General features: G+C 37.1%; 1 protein-coding gene across 3 annotated transcripts in view; it reads left to right on the top strand.

Annotated features, from left to right (window-relative positions):
• Positions 1-21,728, top strand: part of LOC140158925 (centrosomal protein of 120 kDa-like) — a 28,068-nt gene extending 6,340 nt beyond the window's left edge. Inside the window, exons 4-17 of one of the 3 annotated variants that reach the window (XM_072182201.1) lie at positions 505-671; positions 2,574-2,771; positions 4,402-4,644; positions 6,488-6,761; positions 7,292-7,532; positions 8,708-8,857; positions 9,797-9,911; positions 11,789-11,962; positions 12,244-12,399; positions 12,963-13,052; positions 13,779-13,984; positions 15,337-15,508; positions 17,349-17,593; positions 20,758-21,728. In XM_072182201.1, coding sequence (XP_072038302.1) covers positions 505-671; positions 2,574-2,771; positions 4,402-4,644; positions 6,488-6,761; positions 7,292-7,532; positions 8,708-8,857; positions 9,797-9,911; positions 11,789-11,962; positions 12,244-12,399; positions 12,963-13,052; positions 13,779-13,984; positions 15,337-15,508; positions 17,349-17,593; positions 20,758-21,037 — 2,711 coding nt within the window. In that variant the 3' untranslated portion in view covers positions 21,038-21,728. Of the gene's footprint in view, positions 1-501; positions 672-2,573; positions 2,772-4,401; positions 4,645-6,487; positions 6,762-7,291; positions 7,533-8,707; positions 8,858-9,796; positions 9,912-11,788; positions 11,963-12,243; positions 12,400-12,962; positions 13,053-13,778; positions 13,985-15,336; positions 15,509-17,348; positions 17,594-20,757 lie in introns of all 3 variants that reach the window. The other 2 variants (XM_072182200.1, XM_072182199.1) reach the window with 2 other exon arrangements.
• Positions 21,729-23,482: the final 1,754 nt, after the last annotated feature.

The following is a 23,482-nucleotide window of genomic DNA, read 5'->3' as shown; positions in this document are numbered from 1 at the left end:
AGCCTAAGAATGGGTATCTAAACCCCATTATTTCTGAAAAAGTCACAGAAAGGGTAGCATTTGATTCTCAGTTATTATCATTGTGTCCTGCAAAGAGATGCTTTCGTCATTTTACTGTCTCAAAAGTTCTGATAAGAGTCATATTTGGTATTCTTTGAACACACAGAGGAAAGCAAACAAGAATCAATACACTAAGGGCTCATATTGAAATACCCTACCACGTTTTCACACAGAAAGAAGGCAGCATTCCCCTCGCTAAGCGCGCGCCTTAGGAAAGCTCTGTCAGGAAAGCGGCGCTCCTAATTTAAGTCAGTGAAGTGGCTAATTGCAGTGTTATAATCACACAGGATTTTAACAAAAGAAGGCTAGCACAGGAAAGCTGCAGGATGGCGCACACCTTCCTGTGTAAGGGAATTTCAAAAAGAGCCCTAAATGACATCATAGAATATTACATTTATTATATTATAATCTGTACATTTAAATATTGCATCAATTTCACAGTAGCACCAGATAATGAAGAAGAATATCCTGAGGATCCAGAAACAGACCTGCGGTACCTTCAACCCATTCTACATGACACTGATGGCTATTATCAGATTGGACCACCTGATCTATGCACTGAAAGTTTTGTCCTGTCTATTACTATTGCTTATGCAGCACACCTTGCTCAGGTAAGTAGTCAGGTGAAATCAGATGTTAGGCCACTATCAAACAATAAGTTTTAGGCAATGAAAAAAGGAAGACCCTGTTTACGGGTGTGATAGACTCAGATTTAAAAGAAATGGGAAGCAAATTCTTCCTGTTCAAATGAATGCCGAAATTTCAGGCCTTTCAGCCAGACCTACCTTTTGAAGTATGATTTTTTTTTTTTTTAAATGAGCCAAAAAAACTTGTACTCAAAATCAATTCACTTTTACTAAAACAAAACCAGTTGATTTTACATACATATACAGCAAAAATTCAAGTATCCTTAAGATGTAAAATTGGGTCGGATGGGCCCGCAGAACAGGGTTGGGGTTTTTTTTGGGGGGGGGTGGTCAGCACAATACAACTGGTAAAATGGTGAATGGAAGAGGAAAATTAATTTGTCTGACTGTTGTTTAAGGTGAATTTATTTTGGAATTAAAAATGATGGTGAAAAGATACCTGTTGCTACAGAATTATAACTTCACTTACTGAACTAAAGAGTAGAAATTTTGACTCTATACTTATTTTGCGCTTTTTGCACTGCAACTTCCAAGCAGCTATCTCGAAATGGCACAGCAATGGGTAAACATATTCCTTTTGTACTTACACTTGGAAAAATAATCACAATTTCAAAACTGAAACATATTCGGGTAAATTCGTTTTTTAATAGATGCACTATCTAATCCGGCACATTATGACACCCCATTGAATCCAATGTGATTTCAAGAAGCAAATTTACAAGCATTTGATTAGACCAGGGTCCAGTTTTAAAAGTGACAAACTGACCTATTCAAAACTCCACGATCTGGTTTGAGAGTGGTAAATGGCTAATTTGTGTGTGACTTTAATTTAAGGGATCTAAAATGAGCGTTTATTGCTTTTCGACAGTATTTTTGTGGGACATGAGAGCACCTCAGACCTATCGAATTGCATTCTGAATACTGAAGCATGTCTTTCTGATATCAAATAATTTTCATTTTTGAAAATCATAATATAATACAAATTTTATGACAAATTATGAAAATTAGATTTTTTTTTCAAATTTTTGATATATAACAGTCCTCGAAGTAAATTATATAAATCTAATGATATATTCTTAAAGTGTATGTAGCAGGGAGGAAAAGCCGACAGTCAATTGAAAATTTTTACCTTTCATATTGAAGATATGGATTTTTTTTCCCAAAAGACCTAATTTTTTTTGGTGTTTTGGGGAAAAAATCCATATCTTCCATCTGAAAAGGTCAAAATTTTCAATTGATCGTCGACTTTTCATCCCACCTACATACACTTTAAGTATAAATCATCAGATTTACAAAGTTTACTTCAAGTACCGTTAAATATCAAAAATATCAATTTTTAATGATTTGCAATAAAATGTGTATTAAATTGCAAATTTCAAAAAATCAAAATTATTTGATATCAGAATGACATTCTTCGTATTCATACCCCAGCCCTTAAAACAAAAGGAACAAAACAAAACTGAAACAAAAGAGCTGACAAATAAAATGAAAGTTATGAGAAGTACAGAGAAGTAAAAACTGAAATAAAAACTGCTTTAAATGAAGTTTCATTGAAGAAACTGTATTTGTTGCGCATATTGGAATCTCTTTGTGCCTTGTATAGGCCAGTTTGTCACTCATTAAACTGGACCTTCATCTATACAATTGCTTGTAACTTTACTTCTTGATGTCACATTGGATTCAATGTGTGTGGTGTCATAATGTGCAGGATTAGATAGCGCATCTATTTAAAAAAAACAAATTTACCCCATTATGATTCAGTTTTGAAATTGTGATTATTGTTCGAAGTGTAAGGATACTTTTTTGGCCCAGTATAGTATCTTTAACATTAGATTAATCAATTGATTTTAATTGTATGGTTTGCAGCTTGTCCCATCAGACAGACCGCTTCCTGCTCAAGACAGTGGTTTCTTCTTCTACTACTCCTTGTTTGGCAATGATGTGACTAATGAAGCCTTTCGTGACCTTCTCAATCCAAACTTTGCAGCTGAGAGAGCATCTGTAAGGCTTCGCAGTAGTATCAGGGCTCTCTATGCATTCTTGATGAAAGAATCCATTTTCCAAGTAAGGATATTTTATTGTACCATAATTCAACATTATATTTTCCCAACCTGCTTGCTATGTAAGCTATACTGCTAAAGAAAACATGTAAATATTATGTTTGTAATTTCAGTGTGTAAGGTATATCTTTGGATAAGTTGAACTTTTAGACAAGCTTGTGGTTATAACTAGGAAGGGGGACAGCCCAATCAGCAACCTTACTCATATTTTGTTCTCTATCAAAATGGAGATTTGAGTATCAGCGGAAAGCCCATATTTTACTCAATGACACTGGGCTGAAAGGTGTTTCTAAGTCAAAATGTGTCTAAAGCGGGATAATAATAATAATAATAATAATAATTTATTCTTATATAGCGCATTACAAACAAATCTCAATGCGCTTTACAAAGCATACATAAAAGCATAAACACATTGCAACAATATTTAAATATACAGCATTAAGATACGAACTAACATTTTAAAATTAACAAAGAAAAAAGTTGATGTATATTGCACAGTTACGTCAGAGGCGAGCAAAGGGGGACAGTAGCATGTGAAATATATAACAAAATCAAAGCCAAAAGAACACAAGATGCATATTTTACACAAGGAGCAAAACAAAAATGGCACACGCAGAAGCAGCAAAAAATGGAAATGTGAAATAGGCACCAGTGCAAGAGGCAAGAAATTGGAAAACATACAATGCATATTGCACAAAAAATGGAGTGCTTTAAAGCACAAAAGAACAAAACAACAAATGTGGAATGCGCATAGTAGGCTTTGACAGAGGAAGTTCATAAATTTAACCTATACAAAACACAACAAAATCAACTGAATCAATAAAATTAATTACTTGCATGCAAAATTTAATTACTTGCATGCAAAATTTACATAGTAAAAAAATATGTGACGGCCCGTGTCAAAAGGAGACACTTTTGGGCAGGCTATCAATTTTGAGGTTTTTACATATCTTAAATATAGAGATATTTTGCTCCACAACACCGTTTTCCCCAATGAAATTGGACATTCCTAAGCGAAGATATGAGTTTGTAAGTTATGGTATTATAAAATTGGAAATTGTGCCTAGGAAGTTGAGAAAGATGAACACATGGCCTGTACAATGAGTTTCAATGGATTCTTTTCCCCAAATTTGAACAAATTGGATTAACATTTAATTTTATAACCTATTGATAACAAAAACCCTAAATTTCTACTTATTTAGTGCTGATCAAAGTATACATTACAGGAAGGGGAAATACAAATCCTATAGTAAATTTCTGTGTATTACTATAGCATAATTATTGATAACTGACACAGACTGCAACAGTTTTATGTCTACTTTTATTACTACCATGCATCACACCTTTCCCACCAACAAATTACCACTTATATCAGCCGTAAGTAGATTGTTTTTATATTGCAAGACAGTATTCGCTACCACAGAGGTCTTCCTGGAATGTATGATCCAATTAAAATACATCCTTCCATGTCGGAATGATTTTTCTTTTTTGGTTAATTACAGTACATCTTTAAAATATGGTGAAGTCTATCATACCAGACAAAATATTTCTGTGATAATGCTCCACTGATGCTGTATTCAATATAAATTTTACTTCCCTACTGAGAAATTTGTTATTTGCCTTTTGTTATTCAGGTAAACCTATGCAGTGGTGACAAATCCCTTGGTAGTGCAGACATACCTTTTACCTCCTTGCTAGTTCAGGATACATCTGCCATCAACCGCCATCCCCTGACAGTGGAAGGGAGTTTCAGACTGGTTCCTCCCGCCCTTGTACAGCAGAAGTTGCCACCCGTGGATGCTAGTAGAGCTCCTTGTGTAGGTGTATCAGTTGCATTGAGGAGAGAGGAGATGCCATTACCGACAGGTGGATTGAAGGTAAGAGTAAAATGTATTCAATTTGATTATGAATGTAGATTGTTGGAATTGTGATGCAAAAGGTGATATGACAAATTGTGGAAGCATATGCCATTATTTATTGGGCTAGTCCATTTGAAATCCATTTACTCCCTACCTTATTTCCTTGAATAGTCGCCCTCAGGGGCTTGCATTTTCCAAAAGGGGAGCGTTTAGTAGAGGTCATTTTTAGAACAATAATTCCCGATAAAATCATCAGGTAAGCTTAAAACTCAAAACTATGAACTTAGGAATGATGACTTCTGGTTCACTTCCGGGTTCACGACCATATTTTTGCCAATTACCGATGCCATTAGCGACCATGTGTGCACCTTGGTTAACTTACTATACAAAATAGCATGGAAATATCAGCATTTTTGATATATCTCAGTTGAAAAAAGTGGTGGGGGAATTTAATTGAAGGGGGGCGACTATTCTAGGAAATATGGCATATATGGAAGACATGATCTTGATTTTCCACACAGGGAGTATGAATTTCAAATTGGATTACTTGAATGGGTGACTCCATTTGAAATCTACACCCCCTGTGTGGGATATTAAGGTCATGTCTTCCATGGGGGAAGTATAGATTTCAACTGGAATAACCCATTGCTGTCACAAATGACTGACTATGGGTCCTTTCATCTTTTCTGTTTCTGTTTCGGTTTCCGGTTTCGGTTTCGGATCTCATTGTTATTTTGAAGTGTTAGCTTGGTACGTGTGACCAATCCTTTTATTCTAGTCTTTTGTTGACTACAGAAAAGTTGAACGAAGATAACTTCTGTTTCGGTTTCGGGAGTTATGTTAATTTCTGACATGAAAAGCGTGAGATGAGAGGGTTGATGCTAATCTAGACAAAAGAAGTGTCTAAATTTTACGGTGGTAAATTCGCGATAAAGTGTACGGCTTCAATTGACTTGCGTTGGGTGTATAGGTACTCCAGCCTAAGCGGGAGTATCTCCTGAAAATAACCCAGCGTCGAAATATACATTAACATGATTAATATAAATTAATCAATAGTAATCAGTGTTGCCAAGAATTACGTATACTTGTTCGACGTGCAATCACGCAAAAATCGGTCATATTATGCTTATGTAGCGATTAAATGGGGAATTATTTTCTTCCCAAATACACCTTAAAACTTGGTAATATGCAACACCAGAGAAGTGCGTTGAAGTGAAACGAATAGGATTTCTTTCATTGGGATTGGTAATCTGATAATTGCTTCAGGCAAAATTGCTAGACTCAAATCTATTTTAAATGTATATTATTTGAGAGAGTGGGGATGATGAGACGCGGAGATGATCTGGTAGAGGAGAGGGGAGGGGAGGGGGGGAGGAGAGGAGGGGAGGGGGGGGGGGGGGGAGGATGATGACGATGTTGAATAAATATGACATGGTATGACAATAAATTGTTAATCTGACAATTGGGCCTATATTTCAACGTTTTTACAGAAAATTCGACCTTTTCATTCGGATTGGCATTTTGTCACATGACATGTGAATCAGTTTACCAACATCAAAGGCCTATCGGTATTAGAGGACATTAAAGCGAGCGAAAGGGGCGCTAGACCACTAAAAACACCGGTCATCCACACACTGTGGGTGTTCCATTCTTGTCTTATCCCGCCTTTATTAACAACAGGCATGCAGGTATCTACCTATTGAAATCAGCTGATTGTTACTTCAATGAATTCAAGGAGCAGATCAATTCACATAAATCCCTTGCGTTTTCGTTTCTGAACAATAGAGCTCCCGAAACAGAAAAGTTACCAATCTTAGTATTTGAAATAATAAAACAAACATAATCTATTTTCATATAAAAGCAGCCCTCAGTATCTCAACCAACACCATCACAACCTGAGCTTCCTACACAACAGCCGCCACAACCAAGTACACCACCCAGACAACAGAAACCATCTAAGAAGACTGTCTCACCTCATGACTCACCACCAGAGAAGCTTGCTCGCCCAGCAACCAAGCATCCTGATGTATCCCTCACATCACTTGATAATGGGAGCGGTACTGAAGGAGATGTAGCAAGCATTGAAGATGAGGAGGAGGATGGAGGGAGGAAACACAGGCAGGGTAAATATACTGGTAAGTTGATCATTGGAGATCCAGAAGTATATTTCACAGAGACAATATTAGCAGTATATGTGTCCAAATGCAGCACAGAAAAGGTTAAAATTTATTTGATTATTGCAAGTCTTTGCAAAAGTGGACGCAGGTTTAAATGAACATGCAAAATTTGTGCTTTAAATGTAATTTCTTATGTTCCACTTGCATGTAGCTCTAAAATTATGCACTTTTAAGCATGTTTAAATTCTAATTTAATAAAGAATACCACCTTTAAAAGAAGTTAGAATTAATTTTCTTGCCTTGTTACCAACAAGTGATATGCCTGTTACTTTTAGCACTTTGTCAAGACCAACGGAAATACTAGTGTTTTTTGTTTAACAGTTTCACCAAAATACTCTAAGTGTTCGATGTAATTGATCCATCTGATTTAGAACTAGTAATCCGCATGTTTTTTAAAAATATATCATTTGATCTGTATATAAATGTATTCTTTGTACCATTAAACTTGGGGAAAGGAAAGTCCAATTAAATCTGAATCGCTTTCACAGGTGCATCTGAGCCTCACCGTCCTGCTACAGATTCCAAGGCAACTCAACCTCAGAAGCAAACACCACCTCATCAAGGAGCAAAATTGCAGACACATCCACCCCAGAGGGAAGGTGAATCAACCAGCACAAGTAGCCATGCTCAAGTTGTTGTAGATGCTGCTGCCCACCATTTTAGTTTCTCTATTGATCTAAGACTAATCAAGGATGTGGTCACAGGAGGTGCTCTCAATATTTATCTCAGGTCAGTTGGCTTGATTGCTCTTACTTAAAGCCATAATGTACAATCTTATAATATAAAATTGTTTAATTTTTTTCAAACCTGATTTTTTAAAAACATATTTGTAATGTTTACACATGTCCTAACTTGCACCCAAATGGAATCAGCCATTTTTTTTGTCTTTGTAGGTCAACAGAGCAAAGTTTGACATAAGGTCATAATTTTTATTATGACTTATGTCCTCCCATAGAACTGCATTTTAAATGGCCAAAATAACCAGTAAGATTTCTTTCACTTTAGCTTGTTATTTCAGCTTAAAATGGACAGGAACCCTTCCCAGCAGTTATTACTAATATTATTTCAACATTTCGAATAAATAATAACAAAATTCAAATTTGATGGAAATCGTACATTATGACTTAAATTCAGTACATCTAAAGAATTTAAGTATGATGAGTATGTTTTGCACAAGCTGTTATTTATATGCATGCTGATAATTTACAAACTTATATAACATTCCAAGTCATTTGATATAATAATCCTTAAAGTTTCTCATATTTAAAGAGTTAAAAGTAGAAAGAACACTCTTAGCATATAAATGAACACTTACCAAATGAATCAGTGAATAAGGGCACCATAAATTGCATTGTATAATCACATAAAACAGTCAAAAGTAGTGTACCTTCATTTAACTATTTGGACTATTGAGCTATTAGAGTAAGTCCTGTAAACCTAGCCTTATACATGCATGCGAATTTCCCTTTTTTAAACAGGAATTTCTATGGTTTTGCCCAAATTGTGTACAGTTGTATTCATTTTAGTCTGGGGCATTTTGGTCTTATTTTACATGTTTTATCCAGTTTTTTCATAATTTCTTGGTTTTTCAATGAAATTCATTCTGATGCATACTTATACCTTAAACATAATCTAAATGATTATATAACAGCACAGGCTTCAAGATATGTAAAGCTCAGAAATTGCCAGGATAGGTATAATGGAATACAAAATTAATAAAGACTAGTTGGGCGTCTGACATCAGGGCAAAGGTGCAACGTGATTGGTTGCTGACCTCCAGCATTTCTGGTCTGGTTGATAGGACGTAATACGGTCATACGCAAACTAGTCTTTTTATTTCGGTCTTCAATTATACAATGGAAGCTTATTATCTATCATCACCATTGTTGTCACATTTTGTACAGGTATTCCTACCCATTCTTTGGTAGCTCAGCACCAATCATGACTCATCCACCTGTAGAAGTACGCAAACATACTGAAGTATTATTACCGCACTCGTTTTGTGCCTTTGACTTTGCAACAACTCCTCATCAGCTACATGAAACATTATTCAGGTAATATGATGGTTAGATTAGAAGATTATCCAATATTATTGGATGAATCTCTAATTTTATAATAGAAACTGAGCTATTGATATACCTGAAGTAATAGCATATGTGATGCAATCAAGCAAAATCAGTCGGAACTCGGAAATATTGATTTTGAGATATATAGCCAAACAAAGGAAATATTTCTTTTTGTTTCCTCCTGTTTTGGAAACTCTTTAGTTGCTCATATCTTTAGAACTGGTTGTTCAATTTCAGTGGGGTTTTCTACAAAATGCAGCTTTGTAAATGCTTTTTACTATCCTATAAGAAACTAAAAATTTGATATTTCTGAGTTCCGACTGATTTTGCTTGATCGCATCACATATAATCTCCTTACTGTTCAAACCCTTTATCTGACATTGAGCAAGTTTTTAAAACATGGGCACTTGAAGTTCCTGGAAATTGGTCGGTAGTTTGATGTCACATGTACCCCATCTATCGACTAGTTTATTCTTTTTGATAGTTACAATGGAAGTAAAACCTATAGGTTTAATGTGTTTAATGTTAGGCATACTGTAGAAATATAACTTTTTTTTTTCCATAGATTGCATGCATTTTTTCTGAGAAACCTACTACAAACTAAAAGTACCATGTTTGGATGGTCAATGGATTAGTTTGTTTATGTTTTGCTTGTTTAATTGAGCCACTACCATTACTGTTTTGTGTGATGATAAATGTTATGTTTTATTTCTTAAAGGTCCACAATCGTTGGCCTGGTCAACTGGTAGGTGACCTTGTCCTTATAGATCACACTCCTATAATACTTGCATACTTGTCTGGACTTAGGTGGTGTCTGGACTGACATGCCCTGGGCCACATAACTCAATTATGTAGTTCATTATTCCAGATGTGGGGGTAGACCTTTAACATTGAATTGCATGTCTCACTTTCCATTCCCCTGTACAGGGTACCACTGCTTGTGGAAGTTTGGCATCGTGATTCATACAGTAAAGATGTGTTGCTTGGAATAGCCAGAGTGTCACTGGCTGGAATCTTGCAGGCTGAGAAGGCAAGAGTTGCGGTATGTTTTCCTGTGATTTTATTTGTATAACGAGATGATGCCTGTATGTTATAGTTGTGTTATAATGCATAATAGAGGCCCTCAGCCTTTTCCATGAGGATCCGCCATCTTTGTGGGTACTGCCGTTCTGCATGTCATGCGTTAGACATTACGCCCCGATTACACAGAAGTCGCAGCCTGTGACGCACCTCTTCGGTCAAGCGTTAACGCGGTGATCTTATAGCAACAAGGCACTCCATACCCACAAGATGGCGGCGTAGACGTCACAATAACTACCTCTATTGCATATCAGACAGATATGTACTAGTATAGATGAATGTTTGATCAGGTGTGCATTTTAATTGAGGAGCTCATTAACACCACACTATGCAGTATTCTATTCTATTGTGCTATTCCAGTGAAAACCTAAAACAACCCCTATGGATAAGACCTGACCTCAAAGCAATAATGTACAATCTTATAATATGAAATTGGTTCATTTTTTTTCAAACCTGATTTTTTGGCATATTTGTTATGTTTAAACATGTCCTATCTTACACCTAAATGGAATCAGCCAAATTTGTGTTTGTATGTCAACAGAGACATTTTGACAAAAAGTCATAATTATAACTTTATGTCCGCCATAGAACTCCATGTTAAACGACCAAAATAGCCAGTGGGGTTTCTTTTACTTTCCCTCGCTATTTAAGCTTAAAATGGACTGAAAGCCTTTCCGGCAGTTATTACTAATATTATTTCAGTATTTTGGGTAAAGTATAACAAATTAAAATTTGATGGAATGGTACATTATGGTTTTAATCTTCCACACAGAGAGTGTGAAATTCAAATTGGGCTTACCTGAATGGGTAACTCCATTTGAAATCTACACCCCCTGTGTAGGAGATAAATAATGTGATGTCATCCATAGGCAGGGGGGGGTATGGATTTCAACTGGAATAGCTCATTTTGTCATTAGGTAGAGATCAATAATACTTATGCTGAAACTTGTTTCTAGGGATATGATTGAGGTCCAAAGCCATTTAATCTTTCATAAAATCTGCAAGTGCAAGAATCTAATATAATTATGTATATCTGTACTTGAATTCAGATTTGTGTTACATTATTATTTCATTTTGTCGATACAGTAAATTTTGATTTCAAAATATTAGCACAATATCGTAGGTAGCTAACAAGCAGAAAGCTCTACCTGACTGTATACAGGATGTTGTAGTCTGGTGTTTTTTTTATTGATTAGCTTCCTATGATATCTTGGTGTAGATTATTCATCCAGTAGTACTAGAACTAAAAATTTGCAACTCACTTTGCTATGTTGCGTCCGAAAACATCTGACTTCGTCAGGCATCTGATTGATGATGTTGTGACTTCAGATGTGATGATGTCAGACCGTCCCCCTCGGTAAGGAGAGGTGGTTCGAGAGAGGAGTCAGAGAATCCATATGGGAGAGAGTGGAGGAGCCCGCCATCAACAAGAAAGGGGGACTCTGCTTCCAGTTGTCACGCGCATGGGACCTGGCATTACGAAACATTCCTCGCCGTCTGACGTCATCACATTTGACGTCACAACATCATCAATCAGATAGATGCCTGATGAAGTCCGATGTTTTCGGACGCAACATAGCAAAGTGAGTTGCAAATTTTAGTTCCAGTATTAGATTTAATATACAGAATAAAGCTTCCTAAAGTATTATTCAGATTCCCTTTTACAAATTAACCATCGCGTATTTGTGCGCGACGTCAAGTGTGTGCATCGGACCATGTGCAAAATAATACGCGCTGGACGGCTGGTCGGCTAGCAGTACGCTTAATTTGTAAAAGGAAATCTGAATAATACTTTATGATGTGCAGCAACTTATTTTTCTGCATTCGCATTCAATACAGTCTGCACATGTTGGTGGCCCAGAGGGATGGCGTCAAATCTGTAGGGAAAGTGCATGTGCCGAGACAACAGAAGGGAAACCAGTTCAAGTTGCCGAGTTGATGGTAGTCTTGGGATTAGAGGATTTTGGACCAATAAGAGCACAGCAAATCATCGTAGGAGCAGATAAATCACAGGTATTTATTCACCTTTTCAGTAAATCCTAGATTTGTCACGCTGATGCCCACATCATAAGTGACCTTTGTTACTGCGCACCATGAACTTCAGAAATGATCTTGTTTGTACTGTAACAGCTTTTCATAGCACAATGTTTGGACTAGAGCAAATGAAATAGAGCAGAGAAATACAAAGTGACTATGCTTATATTTAAACTTACACTGTATTTGATAATCAAAATAGTTTTATACCAAAGCAATTCTCCATGAACAAATTTTGTCTACATTTTCTTCCCTCATAGACAAGTACATCTGCATCAGCAAGAGCACCGCCTCCTCCTCCTCTGCATCCTGATGAACCAGTAGAACCACCAGACCCCAGGGAAACTGCAGAATACAAGGCTGCCATGGAACTGGAGATGTGGAAGGAGCAGCAAGCTGGACACTTTGAACATGAGGTATAAACCTTTTTCATGTCCCATAAAGCCCCATTCATTCCAGGGTGGTCAGGGAGTACTTCTATGACAGATATTCTCATATCCACATTCAAATGTCAGGCTTTGTGTGCCATGTTCAAAATTAAGGGCGGAGATGAGAGTAAGTGGTACCCTGGAATAGTGCATGATGGGATATGGATTATTTGCTATGCTACAATCAGCTCGTAATAGGCGAGAAATATTCGGATTTTGTTACTGCACGAGTCGATAAAGTCCCAAAGTACGCATGCGTAAATTCACAAAAGTGCATGTCCGTCACGCAAAGCGCAGTTTGTCATTCTATACGACAGTCTATATCAATCCATGATATTAGGAGTCCCGCCTATTACAAGCTGATCCCCATCATGCAGTGTTATTTCCATCCTAACTTAAAGTAACTTTCAAAGAGTGACCAAGGCAAATACCATAAATTTGTAGTAGAATTTGAATATCTCCCCTTTTTTCTGTTCAAATGTGTTTCACCTTATCAATATAAAATGCAATGTTGTTGTTACTGTCAATAAACATACGTTTGTATTTCACAGCTCAAAGAAAAGGAGTTACAATATATGCAATCTCTGGCTGAAGAATGGAAGAGAAGAGACAGGGAAAGGGAAATTCTTGTCAAGAAAAAGGTAGGTTCATGCAAGTTAGAAGACAAGGTTGCTACGTAGCATCCGACACTTTACGGAAAACAACTTAGGTTTATGCAAGGGTTGGTTTGTAGCATCTTTATTAAGTTAGCTCCGCATTCTATACCAAAGATTTCAAAAGTGATGTGATTGTGTTGTTTTTCTTTTCTTATTTTGTTTTTGTGTTCCTTCTTTACTCTCAATTATATTTAGAAAAACAAATCATTCCCTCTGTTGTTTTATGTGGGCATCATAGTCATAAGTATAAGTGTGCAGCCAGGGTTTGGTTTTTGCCGGCAAAAAAATGGCAAAACCTGTTTTTGCCCGTTTTTGCCTGGTTTAAACCGGCAAAAATGGCAAAAACTCACATATAGTCACTCAAATATTAAAAAATAATACAGAAAGAGCAAACAGCAACACACAACTTTTAATGAATCATTCAACATAATTTTTGTCTCATCAAGTCCTTAAAATGAAAAAGTTTTGAATCTGATTTTTGTAACTTTGTTTTGAGATAAAAAAAACTGAACTATAAATCACTTTTTTAGTTTTTGCCATTTTTGCCAGCAAAAACTGGCAAAAATTGTTTTTTCCAAGCGTTTTTTCCACCTGCGGCAAAAACCTACGAACCCTGTGTGCAGCCTCTTTAGTTCAGCTTAAATTAGGACATTTGTCTCATTTCAGCAATTGAGCAATTATATGTATCATTTACCCTATCTTTAATCTCAGGTTGACGAGTACAATCATTTGGAGGACCAACTCCGCAATGCTCTTGCAGATATTGACAAGAGAGAGCGCCAGCTCGCTGCCAACGAGAGTGAGGTGGTGCGATTACGGCAAGATTTACAGAGGGAGCATGATCATCAGTTGACAGAGCTGAAGGAGGCATCAAGAAGAATGAAAGAGGACTGTGTACACCAGGTTCAAATTGAAAAGTGAGTGGCATCACAGAATTGTAGGCTTAATAATTATTGCCCCTACCAAATAGCATCTGAACAAGTCAATACTTGATGTAAGCCTACACCAAATTAGCCTATTGTCAAGACTTTATTGAGTGATTAGACATCTTTATTCTGTAAGCTGTATAATCTCTAACTTGATACTACTAGGCGTACTCTGTGTAGACCTTATATACGGTCCACAACTTATAAGTTCCCCCCCCCCAATACTTTTTAGAATAAGTCAAAAAATATTTTACGAAATGTAAAAATGTAAAAAGATATATATAGCCCTATTTGTATGGACCAAATTAGAGCATCACATGTCATTGCGTTCAGTCACAATGGTTAATTGTGTAAGAAAAGAGGCTGCAGAGGTTGCACCTAAGTCCATAGTAGTCAGGTTTTCGTCAACAAACACATGAATAGACCTGGCCTACTGTATTGTTTGAGAGCTGACTCCTATGGACTCAGATGCAACTTTTAACACTGTTTAAAACGGTCTCTTTTTTTACATAATGAACCATTGTGATTGGATGCAATGACGTGTGACACTATAATTTGGTCCATATGTGTAAAACAAATACCGCTACCCATACCTTTTTACACGTTTGCATTTTGTTAAATATTTTTCGATTTATTTAAAAAAAATATTTAGGTGGAACTTATAAGTTGGGGACAGTAGTACCCAGAACACTCACCAAAAAAGGGGCTCTAATAGACCTTTTTCCCAGACATCACCGATCAATTGAAACTGGGTCTAGCATTTATCCTCGCTCAAACGCAAATACCGCACTGGCGTGCACGATCAACTTTGCACGACGCTAGACGTCCTGCATAAGACTACCAGCTCGTAGTACGTGTTAAGTTTGTCAACCCGTAAGAAGTAAACAAAACTGTAAAGCAAAACAAAGATTGATTTTCAAATAGCATCACATTTTTTCTGTATCTTTTGTATTTTGTAGTATCAAAACATGCTGAAGCAAAGGTAAACAGTAAACCGTTCTCATTTAAACAATTATTTTGTGGAAGCTGGAGTGAAAGATAACAAAACCGATGAGCAAGTACACAGTGTTTGGTGTTTTCACATCACAGGTACATGGGGAACACATGTGTTGTTTGTTTACATCTAGGACCCCAATATCGATTAAGTGACATCACAGGAAAAGGTCTATATAGTTGGTAAAATGTGGGCCCCCTGGGATGTGAGCTTCAACCAATTCTTGTGGATATAGACCTGTTCAGAGGTGCAACTTTTGCTGAAATTCCACCAGAATTCCAATTTGAGCTCTTGTACCCAGCAAATATGTTAATTGTATGTCTTTATTAATTCCAATATTATCTGCTAGATCCAAAGTACATTTATTGGAAGAAGAAAAGCAAAGATTAGCTGAACAGCTCGCTGAAGCACAGCAACAGCTACAGCGGAGGGACCAGGAATTTCAAGAATTCCGTCGACAGCTGAGCAGTAAACCAGAGGTCAAGCTTCAATCAGAACTCAATCTTCTCACATTAGAAAAGGTGTGTACTGAAAATAATAATTAGTTGATTTCTTCTCTTCCCTCTTTCATCTGGATGAATGTGTGTGTACATGTTGATTTGATGTGTCAAACTGAGCGCAACTGTTGACACACATAAAACTGGACATATCTATAATTTACTGACCCACTCAGGCGACTCCAAATTGCATAAAAATGATGTTTTAAAAAATCAAGTCCTTTCTGTGTATAGTAACTCCATGTACATGGAATTATGAATGTGATGTTATCCGTTTATGGAAGTGTATCATAAATTACTACAGCGAAGTGATTAAACTTGTGTTGTGTATGTGTAATTGATTTTGACGCTACAAGCAAAGATTCATGGTCGACACCAAGTAGCTGGTGTTACATAGCAAAATGATATGTATTATGTTATTCCAGTTGAAATACATACATTACTATAGGGGTGTAGAATTTCAAATAGAGTCACCCATTCAGGTAACCCCATTTGAAAGTCACACTCCCTGTGTGAAAGATAAAGGTCAAGTTTTCCATAGGGAGGGTGTTAGACTGCTGCCCTCAGTCGTCAACCGTCTGGATTGACGACTGAGAAAACTACGTGGAAAAAAAGTGACGGATTTTGCAACAGGATTCCTGTGGCATAGAGCATCTTTGAGTTGTGTCCAAATTGACCTTTTGACCGAGTTTGTTGTTTTTAGAAGTTCAGAGCGCGATCTTGTCACAGCGGCGCTGATACGCTGGCGCCGCTAGTCAGTCGCGCTACGGCGCACTAACTGAAGTCGCATTGAATAGTTTTCAGAAGTCCGTCATGATATTGGCTGTAAGATAATCAGTCGTCACTACGAAGCATACACAGTACATGCGAAGTGTAGACGGCTGATTGGAATTAGTTTAGGGAGGGTGTATGGATTTCAACTGGAATAGCCCATTCCATTTGAAAACCACACCCACTTGAGGAAGATTTTAGCATTGCAACCAAATTCAACAGTTATTATTCCAGATCCCAACCATTTTCATCCATAAAAAATTACCCTCAGGGGTGTGAGAGTTCCTCTTTTCAGCTGATTTCCTCATTTTTTGTTGCCAAAATTTATGTCTTTTCTTTTATTATCAGCCCATATTTGGCATTTTTACCCCAATTTTACGCTGTTTTTCAGCGTTTTTAGTAATTTTCCTTGTTTTTGGTTTGTGGCCTCTCATACCCCTGAAAAATGGAAGAGGTGCAAACGATTTTGGAAATCCAAACAAAATTGTCACCAAGTTTATGCAAGATTGTGCAAAATTCAACTGGAGTTGATCAATTTCAACAATTTTCAAATGGAATTTAACATAAGATACAGCTGGAATTGAGATGGTAGTGAAATCTTTCACAAGGAAATTTTTAATGGAATAGCCCAATGCTGCTATTTAGTAGTCTATCACTTTAACCCTAGAAATGCTATGAAATATTTTTCAAGTAAAATATGCCTTGCTCGACACCTTGTTACATGTTGTGTGGGTGTGAGTACAAGAGTAAAATTGTGCACTTTATCCAAAATTTTTTTAAGCAATCGGTTACACAATCTTGAAATCAATTTTAATACTGAGTTTAGTGCCAACTATTGCATGACTCAACTGTAAGTATTGTATACTTTGTTATTTTTGGGAGAGCTTTATTTGCGTAAATTTTGTGAGTGGATGTGCAGGCGTGAAAATAACAGTAACAGAAAATACAGTTTTCAAAAAGTAAGACAAACAACTTGCACAATTTCCAAAAAGCCAAAAATCATGAAAAATTCTGTACACAAAAATAACAGCTTATACAGTAATCTGAAGCGATCTGCATTAAAATATTGACATTTCCATTAATTTTGATAAAGGTTGAACTTGAGCGCAAGTTGGAATCAGTAACCAAATCAAAAATTCACTACAAGCAGCAATGGGGGCGTGCACTGAAGGAGTTAGCACGTCTGAAGCAACGAGAACACACAGAAGCGCAGGCAAGATTGAAGCGCCAGCAGCAAGAGCTGGAACACATGCGTCTGAGATACCTAGCTGCCGAAGAGAAAGAGGTGGTGAAGTCCGAGAGGAAAGAACTAGAGGATATCAAAGGAGAGTTGGACAGGTAGGAATGGATTGGATCAAGGGGACAATGGGCTATTCTAGTTGAAATCCTTACACCACCTATGGAAGAAATGATGTAAATCTCTTGCACAGGGAGTGTGAATTTCAAATGGGGTTACTTGAATGTGTGACTCCATTTGAAATCTACGCCCCATGTGTGGGAGATTAAGGTCATGTCTTCCATAGGGGGTGTATGGATTTCAAGTGGAATAGCCCAATTTGGCACTTGCCCATTGTCAGCAGCTGATTGGAAATCTTTGGAAATAAATTCAGAAAGACACTACATTCAATTAGCACATCGTCACTGGGCGGGAAAACCTCATATGTACTTTTTGCCCTTGAACATGGATGAAGCAAACCATTCAATATAAAGTCTACACCTACATGTTCAAGGGCCACAAGTAAATATGATGTGTTTCCTGCATGTACTTTTGGCCCTTGAACATGGATGAAGCAACCTCTTCAATATAAAGTCTACACCTACAAGGCTTTATCCATGTTCAAGGGCCAAAAGTATATGGGTTTTCTTGCCCAGTGAAGACATGGCGTGGTGTGATTGATCACACCAATCATGTATCATGTTGCTCTTACTTGATGCAGGGTCTTGAATACAGTGTCCATTGAGTGCAAACATTCATGATCAGTGGTTTTTTATAAAAGTCTTCCTGAAAAGTTCTAGCTGTAAACACATTGGGCAAGTTGTGATAACATGGCTCTTGCTTGCCTGGGTGTCCAGGTGTAAATTTATAAGCTGTAAAAAAAAAAAAAAACCACAATTTGTCTCAAAGCTCACGAGTGGTTTGAAAACAAATGCAAAATGCGATTTTTTCCCCCCGACTTGGTATTTTTATGGTATTTTGAGAAAAAAAGTCTGATATTCTCCAAATTTTTCCGGAAAAAACTAAAGAAAACTAAAAAAAAAATTTCTGCATTTCTTTTTTTTTCAAATCCAGCGATTTTACAAATGCGTGTGCAAGCTTGAAGACAAACCTTTTTTTTTTGGTCTAAGTAAAATCTCATCTGAAGGCACATATTCAATTAACTTGAAAGAGAAGTTTATCAAAACGTTAAGCATAGAAGTTGATAGGACTTCAGGATTGTTTTCAATATCAGGAAAGAAAGGTCACGACACGTTTCATAATCCTTCAGAATCATTTGCCAGGTGTCAAACATACCATCGTTTTATCTTTTCAGTTTCTGTTTCCGTATCCGTTTTTGTAAGTCATTGTTATTCTGAAGTGGTAGCCTCCCAGGTGTGACCAATCTTTTATTCTAGCCTTTTGTTAGTTACTAATAATTTGAAGCTCGTGAATTTCAGTTTTTGTTTTGTAAGTTATGTTAATTTTTGACATAAAACCTTGAGATGAGAGGTTGGGTGCTAATCTAGACAAAAGAAGAGTCTAAATTTTACGGTCCTAAATTTGCGGTAAATTGTACGGCTCCAATTGACTTGTGTTTCGTGTATATGCACTTACGCCTAGGCGTAAGTAGCTCGTAAAAATAGTGTTGCATTGAAATATATACTAACCATGTTGCCAAGTTATAAGCAAAAGTCTTTCATATTGGCGATGAAACAAGCGTCTGAAATAGCCAAATATCTCCCAATGAGGCGCATACAAGTGGCGATTTGGTAATCATGTTTTATATTGAAATGCAATACAAAAGAATTGCATTGGAGCAAAGATAATTTATTCTATTCATTCGCAAGCTAATCTGATAATTGGTTGGGCCTATATGCAAGACTCGGTTTATTTTGAATGTTTATTTTTGCAGAGCTTATTTTCAGTCATAGATCATACTGATACATTTCGCAAGGGAGGGAGGGGATACTTGAGACTGAACAAGTGAGAGTGGGAGGGGGTGAGGAAGAAAGAGACGAGAGGGAGAGACGGAAAGACTAGAAAGAGAAGAACTCGAGTGGAGAGAGAAGGGAAGGGGAGACTGATCATTCGGAGGGGGGAGGAAGCAAAATAGGGAGATAGACATTGATACGAGGGAACGGCGACACTGCTGCCCTGCACAGGTGCATTGGGGTGCGACGTGCTTATAAGCGGACCTTTTGTGATTTCCAACGTTTTTACAGAAAAAAAATGACCTTTTCATTCGGATTGGCATTTTGTCATAATAATGTGAATCAATTTCACAGTGTCAAACACGAGAGGGCGCTAGACCATTAAAACACCGGTCAGACACCGGTGTTCCATAATCTTTTATCTCCAGCTTTTATTGACACAGGCAATCACCTCTATTGAAATAAGCTGATTGGTACTTCAGAGTTAACAATGAAGTCAGGTTACAGTAAACTTACTGAATCCCTTGGGTTTTTCGTATCTGAACAATAGACTTAGGTAAACTGAAAAGATAAAAAAGACCCATAGCATGCACCTCAATTTTATTTGCTGCTTTTGTGAAATATGCATCATGTGTTCATTTTTGCATTTTGATTTTGCATATGTTTGTTGTATATTTCACATGTTACTGTCCTTGATAGGCTCACCTCTGATGTGCTCTCTCACAGGTCTTTGTAACTGTGCAATATACCCCGGCAATATACATCAACTTTTTACCTTAGTCATTTTGAAATGTTGGTTCATATTGTAATTCTGTATATTTAATTATTGTTGCCACATGTTTATGCTTTTATGTATATTTGTAAAGCATATTGAGAACCAGTTTGTATTGCACTATAGAAGAAAAAAATTATTATTATAAACATTTAACATTACGAGGGAAACATTATTTTTTAAATTAATCTGAACCTGTAAGTATAGATTTTCAACTCACTTTGCTATGTTGCATTGGATACCACCAGACTTAACCAGGAATCTGATATCTGATGATTGGTGGCAGTGGCGGCGCCAGGAATGGTTTTTTTGGGGGGCATTGAGGGGCAAAGTGAATTTTTTGGGGGGGCAAAATCAACAATTTTGCGCAAAATTACCGGAAAAAGGGGAAATTTTTGTAATTTTGGGGTTTTACTGGAGGGCAACAGCTCCCCCCTGTGGCACCGCCACTGATTGGTGGTAGTGTGAAGCTAAACATTTCAATCATGCCAACAGAGAAGCAAACCTTGTTCAAATATATTTTTGTACTATATCAGGTGGTGGTATTATTATCGTGACAATAATTAGAGATGATGATGTACAACTTTGTGTATCTTTTCAGATTAAAACAACAAGAACAGAACAAGCAGCAGCAGCCAAATGAAATAACAGGTCAAGAACAAAGAGATGCTCACAGAACTGCTCATACAACATCACAGCAGAAAGAAAACATTGAACCTGACATGCATAACTTAGATTCTAGTATGGATGAGCATGTGGCAAGGCTTATCGAAGAGAGGGATACTTTATTAAGAACAGGTGTATATACACATCAAGATAGAATCATAACAGAATTAGATAGACAGATACGGGAAGCAATAACAACAAAGGGAACTTCATGACACCAACATTAAAAGCTGGGGTTGAAACAAGGCATAAATAAAATTTGATATTATCAGGGCCTAGATTTCGTGCCAGTTTGCGAGAATCAAAAACCATTTGCTTCACTTACTGCATGATTCAATAAAAGAATCATTATGAGAATTGATTCAGTGATTCTCGTCGAAACTGAAGCCCTGATTATCTGCGGCTCACCAAAAACTGTTCAGCCAAATATGCTGGCTTTTGTAAAATGGAAATGTGGATTGCAAGCCTTTCACTGTAGTCTTGTTGTATGATAACCACAGTGCAGTTTTGGTAAAAAAGCTCTGATGGGAATTTCTTGTCAAACATATAAACTTAATGGAATTCTGGCAAACAAGCTTGGAAACTCACATTTAAACAGAAGATGTGCACAAACAGGTCAACTATTAAATTATCATCTAGTAGGTAGGGTAACTTAATCAAATTGGACATAACTTCTCAGGACCCCGCGTGTTAATTTATCTTCTGCCGGTCAGCGTTCCTTTCATTATGCTGCCCCTGTAGCTTGGAATTCCCTTCCCAATAACATCCGCAATATCACTTCTCTCGCTCAATTCAAATGTAGTTGCAAAACTCATTTTTTCCAACTTGCTTTCCCTGAATCTTAAGGTTTTTGTGTTTCACTGTGTGTCCTTTGCTTTTTTTTTGTTTTCGCACCCCGAGATCTTTTTGATTTTTGCGCGGTATAAATACGCTCCATTATTATTATTATTATTATTATTATAACAATTACATTTTTAAGAAACATAAAATAATAAAACTAGTATACAAATATATACTGCCATGAGAGGTTCTGGTTAAAACTATGGGCCGAGGTGAGATCAATAGTACTATTTTCCTGAGGGCGAGCCCCGAAGGAAAATAGTATTAATTGATCTCAACGAGGGACCATAGTTTTAACCAGAACTTTGAATAAAGGCAGTATATATTTGTTTTATATACTTCATTAATATGTTCTTTGTTCATTGATTGGTTAAAAGAAAAATTATTTGACGTTTTGACTCTCCAGCTTCTATCCTGAGTGAACAGCACGACCAATTTAAGCACAATCTATATTTTCCCTTCAAAAAAAATCGAATAGGCTAAAATCGGTCTAACCAATTACAGCAGCGAAATCACGCTATGGCAGTTTCGCGTGCGTGAACTGTTCCGTCGCATCGAATGCGCGCATACTTGAAGGCATGGTCAAAAGTACTATTTACGGCTTGGAGGTACTATTTACGGCTCATCCGGGACATTGAAAATACTATTTACGGCTTAGAGGTACTATTTACGGATAGGAGTACTGATGGTAGAACTATTTTTGGTCATGTGATCCACTTTTAACCAATCAATGAACAAGAATATATTAATGAAGTATATAATATCCAATCAAGTTGTGAGAATAGTAGGTATACTTCAACCAGAATATCTAAACACAACTTGAGCAGTCTCTCCTGGCACTCACAGCAGTAACATTGTGTTACTGGTGCAAGTGACATGTTTAGATGATGTTACCTGCAGCAGTGACATCTGAACAGTCTCTGCAATTCACACCTATTGGAGCTAAATAACAATATGTATCATGTCAGTAAGTGACTGTTGTGTGTCTGGATGAAGAGAATAGTATTTCCCAAGTAAACATAGGACACTGACCAAGGTCAGATGGACTTGTGGTTTGTAAAGTGTTTTAATCAGTCATAATTGGGTGTGATAATGCTCCTCTTTGGGGGTCTATTACATCATTTAGAAATCAAATCGTAATTGTATCTGGATAATCTGTTACCTTGGTACTTTGAGATCATGTTTACAGTTAATTTCTTTGCGACTCTCATTTCTGTAGGTGCGACTGTCAATTGAAAAGAGGAAGTTATGGCCAATATTTTACAAGTGTTACTTGGTAAGGTAACACTCTTGGCAGCCATGTTTTTTAATTGTTTTAGATGGTAACATTGTAAAATGTGACCTCAAATTGACCTCATTTGAAGGGCGCCGCCAAGATATGGACTGTTGTGTGTTACTTGTAGCAGTAACAAACGTGTGTTACTGCTGTAAGTGCTGGGAGAGACTGTTGAGGCTACATATTCGCTTAGAATCGCACGGTCATCTCAAAACGAGGTTCTACCCGCAAAGTGCGCGCTGTGTGTGTGTACGCCTGTCAAATGCACGCTTTAATTACCGTGTAGCGTTGCAAACGCCTTCTGGCGCAATGCAAGAAAAAAGCGAGAAACAAAATGCACATTCTGTGCATGCGCTTGCAGGAGAACCTCGTTTTGGTAGCAAGATGGCGGTCCATGCAAAAGGTGACTTGCACATGAGTATAATTGCAACTAAATAGACAGCCTGAGATGTTGGTATCAGAAGCTCATATTTTTCTCTTTCTTTCTAGAATTAAACACAAAAACATAGTAACCACGACAGGAAGAGTACATGTACTATCCTAT

The sequence above is a fragment of the Amphiura filiformis genome, chromosome 8 (assembly GCF_039555335.1).
Source record: "Amphiura filiformis chromosome 8, Afil_fr2py, whole genome shotgun sequence".
Taxonomy (NCBI): domain Eukaryota; kingdom Metazoa; phylum Echinodermata; class Ophiuroidea; order Amphilepidida; family Amphiuridae; genus Amphiura; species Amphiura filiformis.
This window is presented reverse-complemented; position numbering and strand designations above follow the sequence as displayed.